The following is a 14,910-nucleotide window of genomic DNA, read 5'->3' as shown; positions in this document are numbered from 1 at the left end:
CCTAATGAAAAGCGCGGGAGGGGGGGCGGGGGCAACTGATCTGGTTCAGTAGGAGAGGAAAACCCCCGTTTCACATTTTTGAAAATTTTAGATCTGTTATGTATCAATAAACACACATGCATATATATATATATATATATATATATCTCAGTTCATGTATTTTCTGATTGATTTGAACCGATCAGGTTATTGAGTGGAGTTTGAGTTTGTTCAGAAATATCTTGTTTCTTTTGCATACCTATTCCTATCAATCAATATAAACGTATGCATGCATTTATTTCAATATCATTTATGTAAAGATTTAAAATGTAGTTTTAGTTTCAGTTTAAGTCCAGCTCAAAAGTTCTAGTTTTGATAGTTTACTAAATTAATCTTAGTTGTTTTTTTTCTTTTAAATCATGGATACGATATGAAACAACGATGATCAGTGAAATTAAGCTTGAGTAATAACAGCATTTCCTTAAAAATAAAAAGTAATAATAGCATTTTTTGGGGGCCTTAATGATGTACTATTAATAGATTTTGTTTTTTTATTACTTATGAATTGTACGGATGTTTTATTTAGAGCCTAAAAATTTCGGGGAAACTCTCCTAGTTTTGTTCTAAACTATGCCAAAACTAATGTTTTGACCGAGGTGAAACTCCTGCAATCACCTAAATGAAAATTTTAGCGAGCACATACTGTGCTTATATGCTTAAATGATTCACATGTCTATTATGCTCCAAGTCCAGTGTGCTCTAGTTTGTGCACTTGTGTTTGACCTAACTATCATGACTACAGTGATCTTCCGGGGGAGTCGAGGGGTAAAGATATGGAGTCTATGAACATGTTTATATTTCTATACTATTATTTTTATATATGGAGAGTGTCTATATATTCAGATGAAATGTATGCAGATATTTATGTATTCAGTATGTACTTTTGAGGTTGTAATTGTTTGATTGCAAGTATATTTGTATTGCATACACATAAACCAATGCATGCATGTAATTGTGCAGGAATTGATGCAATATGTGTGCTTTATGCGTTTGTGTGGTTTAGGTGTCTCAAACGCTTTATGCTGATGAAATGCGTTTGTGTGGCTAAACTGTTCAAAGATTCCTCTTTCATTAATAATCTGTGGAAATATCCAAGATTACTTTTATTTTTCATGATTGAAAATCAAATCAATGCTTGGAAGAGTTAGTTCAATAACTTATTATCTTGGGTTGAAAGGCTTCCTTGCGTATATTTAGGCATGTACATGCTTTTGCCGCTTATCAAATTATTTGTAGATTTAGTCTGCATCTTTAGCTACACATAGTAGAAGAAATTTATTACGTTCTAAAAACATCAATTGTTCAAACAATAATGTACTCGCTACCTACTTCTTCAGGCTTTTTGTTAGGAAAAAAAAAAAAGGATAGTACTAGCTAATGGGTTAAAAAAAAAAAAGATAGTACTAGCTAATGGGTTAACTTGAATTTTATTAAAAGAAATCCATGACTAAGCCCAAGTTGTGTTGTCTAATTCTTTTACCATATATAAGTGCTTGATATATTCTGTGCTGATTGTTTAATTCTCGGGCAATGCGGCAAAGGCCATTGTGTATGTTACTGACCAAGGATTATTGCTTCCATTTGAAGCCTATCTTATAGGATTTCTGAAAATTTTTCTTTGAGATTTGAATCATCGGAATCTTTTGGAACACTATAGGATTATTGTACTGTCTTATGGTTTAGAGGAGTTGATTTACCTTTCTTTTAAACATTTCAGTCCTATAAAATTATACAATGTTGCATTGTTACAAATACTTTGCCAATCTGATTTTCATATTCGGGTTGAAGGTGTCAAATCAATATGGCTAAGTTGCTTTTGCAGTTCAATAGAATATTTGATTTTTATTTTGTGACCTTATTTATCTTTGTAGCTTGCGGAGATTGTCAATCGAGGCAAATTGGTACCTGATGAATTTATCATAGACTTATTGTCAAAACGGCTTGAAAGAGGTGAAGCTAATGGTGAATCTGGATTCATTCTTGATGGTTTCCCGAGGACTATAAAACAAGCAGTAAGCAAATCCTTTCCTTTGATTTGTTCAAGGTTTCTTTGGCCCTAATCGGGATCATTTTTGTTTTTTGTTTTCTATCTTTTTGGTTTTATTCTGAATTATTTATGTTTTGATTTGAATTAAAGTATATTTGGTTGTGATAGTTGTTTCTAAAAACACTCATAACATTTTTTAGGTGTTTTCAGTGTTTTTTTTTAAAAAAAGGTGTTTTTTCTAAATATAAAGTATACTATCCGAATATGTTTTAAAAAACCAAAGTGAAAATGAAAACAAAAAATAGAAAACAAAAATGATGCCAAAAGGACCTTAATTAAAGTTAAACCAAAAACAACTGGCCTTTCTTTAGATAGTGTGATAAAATTCATATTTATGTTTGTGATCAATCTGAGTGCGGCTCAACTTTTGGCTCGAGCTTGGCTTGTTCATTATTCTATCTTCTGTTTAAACTTCAACCCATCGGAGAGGCTCAACTTTTGGCTTCGAGCTTGTTTTGTTCATTATTCTATTATCTGTTTAAACTTCAACCCATCGGAGTTTATGAATGCATAATGAGCCAACTTGTGTTTGGCTCATTGGTCACTGTTATGAATGCATAATTGCATGTGCAAACAGGTTCACAACAAAATAAAGTTTACATTAGGTATGTGACCTATTTACACAAATTCTTGTTCATTTAAGCATACACGTGTGCATGCATGTATACGATCCTTTCAAAACCTATCTTCACTAGTTAGACATGCAAACTTAGCACTGCAGTTCATGATTCTAGGTGATCTATGTTTTGAATATTATTTCATTTTTTCCATGGGGAACAATTAGTTTTTGTTGCTTTGTTGCTGGTTTTGCCAAAATACCAAGCTGATCTGAACAAATACTTGTTTTCTCCAGCTATAAGAGCATTGAAAAAATGTTTCAATGCTCTCACGTCATTGCATTTAAATGCAGCCTAATTTTTATCAAGTCATTCTGAACCAGATTATTTATGTTATAATTTATAGCTATAAGTTCCAGGTGATTTGCTTTGCTGTGCTCAAAACACAATCTTGTTTTTAACTTCTCTGGTTTTCAAATAATTCTTAAAACTCATCATATTAATGCACCGTGGTGTTATATCTTGCCATTCTTCCCTATTCATGTAAACTCGTTATTAAACCTTGTTCTTATTCTGCTTATTTCAGAAATGATATTTCGTTGTAATGCCAAGCGCCAAGCGGTTCTTATGAGGAAGACAGGAAGTAATGGCGAACTAATTTTTAGACTTTATTAGCCTAGAGGAAAATATTCCAGAGAACAAATGCACAGAATCTCACAAGTTTCATATGCAACTCGAAAGTTTTAAATTATTTTATTTTATTTTTTTGCAGTTTATACTTACTTAATTAGGCCTTATTTCTAAACTATTTTAAGCAAACCAAATCCCCTTACCTTCAAGGAAGCTTGAATTTGCAATGGCAGCAGTAGCTATAAGAATACCGTTTAAGGCTTACAAATTTTCACATCGATTTCCTTGCATGGTATGCGATTAGTGTCAGCATCCTGCAACAAGTTATTCTGTTATTGTTTCTTTAAACATTTTTTCTTACCTTTTTCGGTCTTAACATGATGGTGGCGTGATGCAACCCAACACTGGTTGCTATTTCCATTGAGAAGTGGCAGTTTTCACCCTTATAATTAAATCGGTTATTATTGTTATTTTCTTTAGCGATCGACAAAGGAAAAATGTTTTTTACTGTTACAAGGCATCATTACAATTTTAGTCGTATTATGTCTCTGTGCCTGTGATTGGAGCCTTTGAACTGAATTGCAAATAAAAGTTTTATTACCTTTTTCACTAAAAAAGCAACTATGGTCCATTTTAATTTCTCTTTGTCAATATTTTATTCAAAGCAGTCCTTTAACTCAGTGCAATGGATGGGTTTAGTTATCGAACTAATAAATGGAAATTAGGCATGATTAGGTAATGCTTACATGCGAGAAAGGAGAAACACATAAAGAGCTGAAGAAAAGAAGAGTTATTTTTGTATACATTTCTTTGAATTAGAAATAGACCAATGAAGTATTACTTATTTTTTTACCAGTAATTGTTTTTATATTTACTTGAAGACTTTAGAGATATGTTATTTCCAAAGTCACATAAAATTAAGATATTTATATTTGATGTAAGCATCCATGTTGTTCTCTATCTGATTGCCTCATATCAGAAAATTAATCAGAAGGCTTACGTTTAATCTTGAATAGATGATATTTTATTCCTTTGCTTCTTGCGAAAGGTCCCCCACTAATGTGCCAAAGCCACAAAAATCATGTTTCTTAATCAAATTATCCTAACAAAAAAGTTAAGCCTGCTTTTTTTGGAAGCTTGAACAAATCTAGCTCTGCCATATAAAAAGAAAAATTACTTTGCCTGGTCAACTGTACTGATCAAATCAGCTGAATTTTTCTTCTTGAAAATACGGGAAATGTTCATAAGGCAACAACATCAATTTTTTGAAGTGTACATTTTATGCCAAGATATGTACTCTTGAGATGAACAGTTGAAAATTTTTTTAGTGTAGAAATGTTGAATCATTGGCTTTCCTCTATAGGTATAAGTATCTGGGTTGAAATGTGTTTGACTATTGTGTATCTGGCTAAATTTTTGTCATATTTTAGCTAACATTCCCATCAAAAGTGGTTGTTTGGTTATGATTGCATTTGTTTTGGCTGTGACTGTACAAAATCTCAGTTCAAAAGTCACTGATGAAAATCTGCTGTTCAGAAACTGTTTTTCAGAAGCAGTTGATCTGTTTGAAAAATACAGTTATGAAAGTGCTATTTGTGGACTAATGACTGTAATACCTCTCAGTATGTATGCATAGTTCAATTTGAAAAATACAGTTCCATTTCAAAAATGCAGTTCTGAAAATGCTACTTGTGAAATAAATCTAATATATTTTAACAAGTTATTTTCACTCATAAGTCACAACACCATAAGAGAATTTAAGGTGAATATTAATCGATTTTTCTATTCTCAAAATAATTATAAAGAATACAACCATATTAACTGTAAAAAAAATAAAATACATGTTTCATTCTCTCCAAAGTTCCCTATTGAAATGCCAAAAATAAATTTCTCCAATGAGGGTTATCTTTGCCTTGAAATTAAAAAATGTACTGTAAGACCAAACAAAATTCAACAAAATGCATCTTGAGAGCCTAAAAGAGCATTTACATACCTACCAAAATTTCTATGCATTTGCAAAATGTGATAATATTGACATGGTATTAGGGTGGTATTGATATGGTATCAAAATGATATTGTGGGTTTGGTGCCAAGTTATTATTAGGATGATATTGATGTGATATTGGGGTGATATTAAGACGGTATTGTGGATTTTAGGAGAATATATTATTGATGTGGTATTGATGTGGTATTAGAGTGATATTGATGTAGTATTGAGTTGCTATTGGGGGGTTTTTTGTGCCAAGATATTATTGGGGTGATATTTGGTTGATATTCAGGTGGTATTGTGTGTTTTGGGAGAATATATTATTGAGGTGATATTGATATGGTATCGAGGTGATATTGTGGGTTTTGTGCTAAGATATTATTGGGATGATATAATGTGGTATTGATGTGGTATTTTAGGTTTTAGGATAATATATTATTGGGGTGGTATTGAGGTGACCTTGGTGGTTTTGTGTCAAGATATTATTGGGGTGGTATTGAAGTGATATTGTGAGTTTTGGGAGAATATATTATTGAGGTGGTATTGTAGTGGTTTTGAGATGATATTGGAGGTTTTGTGCCTAGATATTATTGAGGTGGGATTGTGGTGATATTGATGTGGTATTGAGGTGATATTAGGGTGGTATTGAGGTGATATTGTGGGTTTTGGGAGGATATTTTATTGCAACTTATAAACCATATGTTGTATGTGCAGTCTTCTGAGGCAACTGCTACATCGTCCTCAGTCAGGGCAAATGGAATAGAAACTCAGTAGGACAATGCATTCAAGTTTTCAATATTGTTTTCTCATTTTTAATGCTAAAGTCAATCAAATAGAAGAACAAATTTAGAAGCAGATCCAATTGCATTACTAAGCAAGCTACAGATTTGCTACATTCAAGTTATCAAGTATGAGTTAATATAAAGACTACATATGCAATTGAAAAAAAAAAGAAAAAGCTTTGATCCTAAATTTTCCAAGGATTTAAGACAAAATTCTTGAAACCTAACACGATTCTGCTTCATTACCTAACAAATATAGCAACTATCATAACAACAAAAGAGATCATACCAATAATCACCTAACATCAAAGACTCCTAAAAACAAAACAGTAGATTAATTAAACCAAATCTTTCAAAAACAAGCAGAACAGAGCAACTAAATCCAGAAAACAATGAAGAAGAAGAAGAAGCTAAACATCATGTTGCAAGCATCTTGTTGATGAGAATCACAATAAAACTCTTTGTTCCTCTAGAATCACTTCAACTGACCCTTCTTCTTCCATAGCTCTCCTAAGGCCCGAATTCCTCCACCGCTTCCTCTCCTCTTCTCTCCCCCATCCAACCTTTGCACACTCACCTCCGGCTATCACCGACGACCACCCGCTGCCGCCCATCGAAACGCCATAATCTCTGGAAGGACGTGGGCCACAACGCTAGGGAAATTTGTGGGCTTCGGGAAAGAGACGAAGCTTTGCAGGCTTGAAGAAGACGTCGCGGTCGCTAGGGTAGGAATGCAGGCTTCGTGAAGACGTCGCGAGGGCAATGGGTAAATTTTACACATGCCGCAGCGACCTCATATATATTATCTCATTCGCGTTTTTACTATTCCCAGGAACGCGGATGGGAAAGACCGATCGCGAAAAGTGATATAAAAATGGGAGAAACATTGTTTTTAATGAACCGTGGTTCGAAAAAGCCGAAACAAACACACTCTAAATCTAATGATTCATCTAATGTGTGCTCCATTGGTTGTGGCCCCTTTTATTGTGGTTGAGTAAAGTAAGGTGCGGTTGACTTTCAATACAATTTTGTAGGGTTGTTTTGGTTTCAAGTGGGATTTAACTCAAGTAGTATTTAGTAACTCTAATAAATCCAGATTTAATAAATTTTGAGATAATTAAATCCTGAATGTTGTTTGGTGTAATAGAAGTTAAATATGATTAATTTCTAATAGGTTGTTTGGTAATTTATTTCGAGATTTAAGTCCGTTAGTTCAAATAAGGTCTAAATATCAATTATTTATGGTTAACTTATTAAGAGTGATTTAATTTTTTTTAAATTTTTATTATTTATAATTATACTAATTATTGTTTAGTTATTTATTAAGTTTATTAATCACTTAGAATTTTAATAGAATATCACTGTGGTAATATTATTTAGTTAATCATTAATTTTTTATTTGTCAAACTAATCAATTATTAATTAAAATTTTACTAAACTAAGAAATCATCAATCAATATTTAATTTTCTTTAATTAATCATTATCAAGTAGCCGACCCCACGTAGTGAGATTAAGGTTTTGTTGTTGTTGTTGAATCATTATCTAGTCTATACCAATTTTAATTGAATTATCTAAATTATAACCATCATAAGATGAGATAGTAATCAATCATCTTTGATTAATCAATAAAATTGATTAAAAATTTAATTTAATTTAATTAAGAAGAATTTGAATTTAATAATACATTCATATATCATAATTAATAAAATATAAAATTAATTAAAATTAAGAAAATTGTCTTAACTATATAAAAGTAGTTAATAATAATATGATCAACAATTAATATTAATAAGTATTACCATTAATTAACCTAAATTTTCTTCCAAGGTTCTCACCTCTTCCTTCATGTAGTATTTATTGATATCAACAAGTAATAACTAGCAAAGGCTTTTCTCCTAAACCTAGGAGCATGGCGATGTAAGCTAGTGGCATTGATAGGACCAATATTCTAGCACTGACAATATCATCAGTGAGTGAAGAAGTGGAACTTGTGACACTTTTAAATTTAGCTAAATTTGATTATGATTGGCTTTGCCCAAAGGCACAATGGCATACGCTAGGATGCCAACGAGAATGGGGATGAAGAAGATTTTTGAAGCATTAATCTTAATAAGTATTACCATTAATTAACCTAAATTTTCTTCCAATTTTCTAACCTCTTCCTTCATGTAATATTTGTTGATATCAACAAGTAATAATTAGCAAAGGCTTTTCTCCTAAACCTAGGAACATGGCGATGTAAGCTAGTGGCATTTATAAGACCAATATTCTAGCACTGACAATATCATCAGTGAGTGAAGAAGTGGAACTTGTGACACTTTTGAATTTAGCTAAATTTGATTAGGATTGGCTTTGCCCAAAGGCACAATGGCATACGCTAGGATGCCAACGAGAATGGGGATGAAGAAGATTTTTGTTCTTTTGATGAATTTTGTAAATCCGCCGAACTCTTTAATTTAATAAATTTGGGATTTACAACAAAACCGGATAAGAGTAAGAGTGAAGATTTTGTAGGATTTAAAGTTGTCCTTTTTTGGCTTTTTCGTAGTATTTAGGTTAAATCCTTATTAAGTTTTCTCCTCAAATCCTGCTAGCAAAGAATCCAAACATGTTCAAGTAGGCTCTTTGTGCTTGTTAATGATGTTAAAACCTTTTGTTTTGAGTGATAGTGATGGTTGATGTGAAGAGCTTTCATGTAACTTAGGGGGGGGGGGGGGGGCGGGTGACCGGACGTTGGGAGGCCGGAATTGTGCAGGATTTATGTTAATATTAATGTAAATCCAGCCAAACAAAAAACATGAGGAAGTTAAATCCGAATTCTTTTAAATCCAAAAATCCTCCTCTTTCATTAATTTTTTAGTCTGAATCTGGATTTATTAAATCCAATTATTAAGTGGATTTTTCGGATTTAACTTAGGAAGAAAATTGAAGGAGTGGATTTATGCCAAATATGATAAACAAATTTATTGGATTTAACTTTAAATTGAACCAAACACTATTATGGAGTTACAACATTTGGATTTGATAAAGTCGGATTTATTGGAATTACTAAATCTTTTTTAACTTAACTCCTATTGTAGCCAAACACCCCTTTAGAGATTTTTAAGGGACGTGAAAGCTTTTGATTTAATCCCACATTGGACATATGAGTAGAAATACCAAGAGGTTGTCTTCAATTTTAGGACTAAGGGTCCGTTTGGGGGGACGACGTAGTGGCGGTGCGACACTACACCTCAATTTTTCTATTTGGATAAACTATGTTTTGATTGTTTTTTCAAAAGCTTCCGCTGTAATTTGGGTTTTTCCACCACTCCTGGCTAAGAGCGGTGGTAGCTTTCTTGCTGTTGTCCGACTTAAAAAAAAAAATTGTAATATCCACCACAACTTTTTGAGCATCAGATTATTATTGAGTAGCTTCACAACTATTTTTTAATAAGTTGTAGCCGCCAAATAGACCCTAAGCTTTTATTTTGAAAATGAGTTTGATCTTTGGTCTATCTAGCCAAACTTTGATTCCCTTTTGCTTTGCTCTCTTAACACTTATACTAATCAGCATTGACATTTTGAATTATACTTATTAAGAGGATTAACACTATCATTCCTGAGGTAATATTCTCTTTTTTACATTTTAATTGCTTGCTGTTATGAATGCATTTTTTGTTTTATTTGCCAATAATGTACTTATTTTGTAATTTCGTATTTTACATTAACAGGAAATACTTGAGGGAATAATGGATATAGATCTTGTAGTGAATCTTAAGCTTAGAGAAGAGGTGCTTATCGAGAAATGCCTTGGTAGAAGGATTTGCAGCCAGTGTGGCAAAAATTTCAATGTCGCCTCAATTCATTTAAAGGGAGAAAATGGTAGACCTGGAATATCAATGGCTCCACTCCCACCACCTCCTCAGTGTGCGTCAAAGCTCATTACTAGAGCTGATGACTCTGAGGATGTTGTGAAGGAAAGACTGCGCGTGTACCATGATCTGGTAATACCCACGTTTTCTCAGTTGCTATTCTATAAATTTAAGCGTATGTTTGAGTTCTTCTCAAGCGTGCTCATATCTATCTTTATGCTGTTCTATATGCTCTGTTTATCAATAATCATCAAAGTCACATATTTCTTGTTTGATTGATGATATCTACGTTATCAGTGAAGCTAGGCAAACACAGAAATATATGCACCTTTTTCTGCTGGAAAGTACCAAACATTTGGACAATATTCATTATGATTACTTACAGTTGAATGCTACAACTTAGGATGATATTAATGATTTAATTTTTTCTGTTTGAATGTTTTCCATTTGATCTGTTTCAACTGAGGGCCTTTTTGGTTACGTGAAGTTTGAAAGCAAACTTTTAGTCATTGAAGTGTGTCACATCGATCATTTTGTTTGGTACAATAAGAGACCAACATCGAATTCAAACTCCAAAAACTTTCCAAAAAGTAATGATTTTATTTCCACGCTCAAAATGAACGAAAATGAATTCACTGTTTTTAAAAATTAGCTTTTATAAATTTTCCAAATAAGCCCTGCTACAATAATCTAGTTTTGTAGGATTCACTTGAGAGTTGCCGTTCAAATCCAAATCATTGAAGTGCCATACTATGCCAAATAGAATGCCCAACGAGCTAATTTAGTGAAGCATATTTGAAACAACAAAATGTGTCCATAATTTCAAGAACTGTTCATTCTATGCTAGCTCCTATTTAGTAGATGAATTAGATTCATTTATCCAAACAAGGTTATCATTGATATTACATAACAAAGATGTTTTTGTGTTTGTCTTAACTTTTTTTGGCTGCTCGGTAACTTCTTGGGGCAATTTATAAAATCTTAAGATAGCATTTCCTTTCTTGAAAAAAAAAAAACAATTTATAGTTTTTGTTTAGTACTCAAGATTTCATTTCATTTAATGGGGGCATTAAATTTGAATCAATTATCAGTTAACTTCATTTTCTAATATTTTTCTTCTTTTATGTTGAACTCTTACCCAACTTAATAAGCTGTGCCTTTGGCTTAGCTTCTTGAATATCAGTAATTGGTTGTGAAAACTCAGGCATCATTGCTGAGGTTGCTAAACATCTGTGCTGTAATGTCTTGACTGAGAACTTACTGGGAATGCTTATGTTGCTAGAATCTTGACATGATGGCAGCTGATGTGGCAAATATCCGGGTTGCCATAAACCAAGGTTGAGTTCTTGGTTGTAAGAAGCCCATCCATTGGTGCTTGGGTTTATCATCTTACGTCCTTTACCTCATATGAAAACTTAAGCCCTTTTAAGATTTTAATTCAAAATGGTTTAGTAAATACTGTAAATGTAGATTGAATGAATCTTGAGTGGATTAAAACCTGAAAGTTGTTAGGCATGACAATTGTTAAATCTTTGCTAAAATTTGATACATTGTTTTGCTATTTGTTTCAGGATTAAAGATTTGTGAGGGATAGATTTTTAAAATATATTAAATTTTGTGAATATTGGGCTTTAACAAATCTTTGATTTAACCTAGTAATGTGGCTAAAATGGGAGACGTCAAAATAATGGGATTTCAGAACCCCACCCCACTCCCAAAAAAAACCTCTTTGGATAGCGTTAAGCTAAATCTTGCTTAAAATCCCTAAAATAGGATCCCAAACGCCACTTCGTTCTTTCCACTAATCATATTTTACATTTACTTTGTTTCTTAGTCCTCCCTATGTTCATGAGGATTAAAGGTTCATATTCTCTTAATTGCAACACAATGGTTAAACTATATAGAGGAGTCAGCTCAAAACTATTTTGGGGAATTCAAAATTTGAACCTGTGAATTTTGAATAATCCTTTTTCTCACTGAATACGTAGATAATTCATCTATAAATAGGCGAGTACAAGAGATAAAAAGAGGAAAGAAATCTTCCTACAATTAAGTAATTCCTATAATTATGGAATAAACATAAATACCTATAATTAAGGAATTACCCTTTTTATACTATGACTAAATATAACAAATACTAAATAAAATTAAAGTAAATAATAATAAGGAGCGTAATGCCACACTCTCTCTCAAGGTGAGTTGTACAGATTGTACATGCCCAACTTGTTGGTTAGCTCATCAAAACTGGACTTAGGGAGAGCCTTGGTGAGAATGTCTGCGGTTTGGTCTCTAGAAGGAGTATAGACCAATTCAATGATTCCATTGTCCACCTTCTCTGAAATGAAGTTCCGATCAATTTCAATGTGTTTCGTTCGGTCATGATGAACAAGATTCTTTGTGATACTGATTGCAGCTTGATTGTCACAGAACATCTTGATAGAATTTTCTCCCATAATTCCAAGCTCCTTGAGAAATCTTTTGATCCACATTCCTTCACAGATACCAAGCGCTAGTGCTCTGTATTCTGCTTCTGCACTACCCCGAGATACTACCGATTGCTTCTTGCTTCTCCATGTCACTAGATTGCCGCATACATACGAGCAATACCCAGAGGTTGATCGTCAGGTGGATATGCCCAGTCAGCATCAGTAAAGACTTCTACCTTTTGACTATCATTCATTTGGAATAATAATCTTTTCCCAGGTGTCATCTTTAAGTATCTTAAGATACGGTTGACAGCTCCCATATGTTCCTTAGTAGGACAGTTCATGAATTGACTTACTATACTTACTGAAAAATTTTTGTCTGGTCTGGTGTGGGATAAGTAAATAAGTTTTTCAACAAGCCGCTGATATTGTCATTTGTCGACAGGTAAACTATCATTCTCCATTCCAATCTTTTTATACGGGTTTATTGGAGTATCTATTGGTTTGCATCCAAGCATACCAGTCTCTTTCAATAGGTCCAATGTGTGCTTCTTTTGAGTTACGACTATCCCCTTTTGGATCTTGCAACTTCCATTCCCAAGAAATAATTCAAGTCTCCGAGGTCCTTGGATTCGAATTCATGGTCTAGAAACTTCTTCAGCTTTGTCAATTCTTCAGTGTGATCACCGGTAAATGATGTCATCAACATACACAATAAGTACAACAATCTTCTTCTCGGATCTTTTTGTGAACATTGTATGATCAGCCTGGCTTTGAGTATAACTGCACTTGATTATTGAATTGGTGAATCGTGCAAACCAAGCACGGGGAGATTGTTTGAGACCATACAGAGATTTCTGGAGCTTGCATACTTTGCCACTAGGGAAGGACCCTTCAAGACCAGACGGTAAATCCATGTATACATCCTCTTCCAGATCTCCATTAAGGAATGCATTTTTGACATCAAATTGCATAAGGGGTCAGTCTCAGTTTGCTGCAATGGAGAGTAGGATTCTAATGGAGTTCAATTTGGCTACTGGGCAAATGTCTCTTGGTAGTTAATTCTATATGACTGAGAATAACCTTTTGCAATCAGTCGGACTTTTAACCGATCTATGCTTCCGTCTGCCTTACATTTGATTGTAAAAAACCACCTGCATCCTACTGGTCTCGTATCCTTGGGCAAATCAGACACAATCCACGTTCCACTCTTTTTTACTGCAGCAACTTCTTCATTCACAGCTTTTCTCCATTCCGGGTGTGAAAGAGCTTCCTGAATAGAGTTCGGAACCTTTATGCTGTCAATAGCAGTTACAAATGCATGATAGGGAGGAGATAACCTCTCATATGAAACAATTCAGGCAATAGGATGTTGAGTGCAAGGAACATCAGAATCATCTTTCACAGACGGGGTAAGCTCATAATCACTAGTGTCTATAGATTCCGTACCTGAGTGAGTTTCAAAGGATTTTATTTTGGAGCCGTTTTGGAGCCGGATTAGATTCTTGGACAGCAGCTGGAAGCGGTGTTAGGTTCTTTATTCGTTCAGCAGTTCTGTTTCGTCTTGTATAGACCCGAAGTTCCTGAGGTGTGGGTTGTGTAGACTGAGGAGGTTGAATAGGAGAAGGTGTGGGTTGTGTAGACTGAGGAGGTTGAATAAGAGAGGAAAGAGGTTTGACAGTCCGCGAGGGACCCGTGTCAGTTGGTAAAGGAACACAGGGCTGTTGTCACTACGACTACTCTCCCCCTGAATGACAGACCCATAGTAGTATAATTGATGCTAAAAAAAGGTGACATTCATAGAATTATAGACCTTTTTAGTTGAAGGACAATAACACTTGTAGCCTTTCTTGTTGGTTGAATACCCTATGAATATGCATTTGACAGATTTGGGGTCTGATTTACCGCAGTGTTGTTTGTGAATATGAACAAAGTCGGAGCAACCAAATAGTTTGGTAGGGACAACTGAAGAGAGTGTACATGTATTTGGAAAGGAGCGAAGAAGGACATCAATTGGACTACAGAAACCCATAATACGAGAGGGCATCCGATTTATGAGGTAGGCAGCAGTCAATGTTGCCTCGCCCCAATAACATTTAGGGACCGATGTGGTAAACATGAGACAGCGGGCTACCTCCAACAAGTGACGAGGAGTATCAACACACGTGCTAAGGTGAAGGATGTCATGTTGAGTAAGAAAAGTTCCTAGGGAGGTGTTGAAAAAATCTCGTGCATTATTTGTTTTGAGAGCCTGAATTTTTGTGTCAAATTGAGTGAGTATCATTTGATAAAATGCACGAAATATTGGTCCTACCTCGGATTTGTCACGCATAAGATAGATGCATGTCACCCGTGTGTGATAATCAATAAAAGACATGAACCATTGGGCACAAGAAATATTTTTTTCACGAGAAAGACCCCAGACTAAATGGTATGAGTGAGTTTGTATGATAATCGAGGAAATGAAGTACGAGTGTGTTTGGCAAATTGACAAAATTCGCAATTAAAAGAGGTAGGACTTTTATTAATAAATAAATGAGGAAACAGTTTCCCCAAGTACATAAAAGTGGGACGACCTAAACGATAA

General features: G+C 34.0%; 1 protein-coding gene across 2 annotated transcripts in view; it reads left to right on the top strand.

The window, feature by feature from the left end:
* Window positions 1-14,910, top strand: part of LOC110019090 (probable adenylate kinase 1, chloroplastic) — a 52,372-nt gene that overhangs the window by 23,307 nt on the left and 14,155 nt on the right. For both annotated transcript variants that reach the window (XM_020716658.1, XM_020716648.1), the window contains exons 2-3: window positions 1,911-2,051; window positions 9,757-10,029. In XM_020716658.1, the coding sequence (XP_020572317.1) occupies window positions 1,911-2,051; window positions 9,757-10,029 (414 nt within the window). The remainder of the gene's footprint in view (window positions 1-1,910; window positions 2,052-9,756; window positions 10,030-14,910) is intronic.

Source organism: Phalaenopsis equestris, unplaced genomic scaffold (assembly GCF_001263595.1).
Source record: "Phalaenopsis equestris unplaced genomic scaffold, ASM126359v1 Scaffold000002, whole genome shotgun sequence".
Classification (NCBI taxonomy): Eukaryota; Viridiplantae; Streptophyta; class Magnoliopsida; order Asparagales; family Orchidaceae; genus Phalaenopsis; species Phalaenopsis equestris.
Note: the sequence above shows the minus strand (reverse complement) of the source record. Positions and strands in the feature narration are given on the sequence as shown.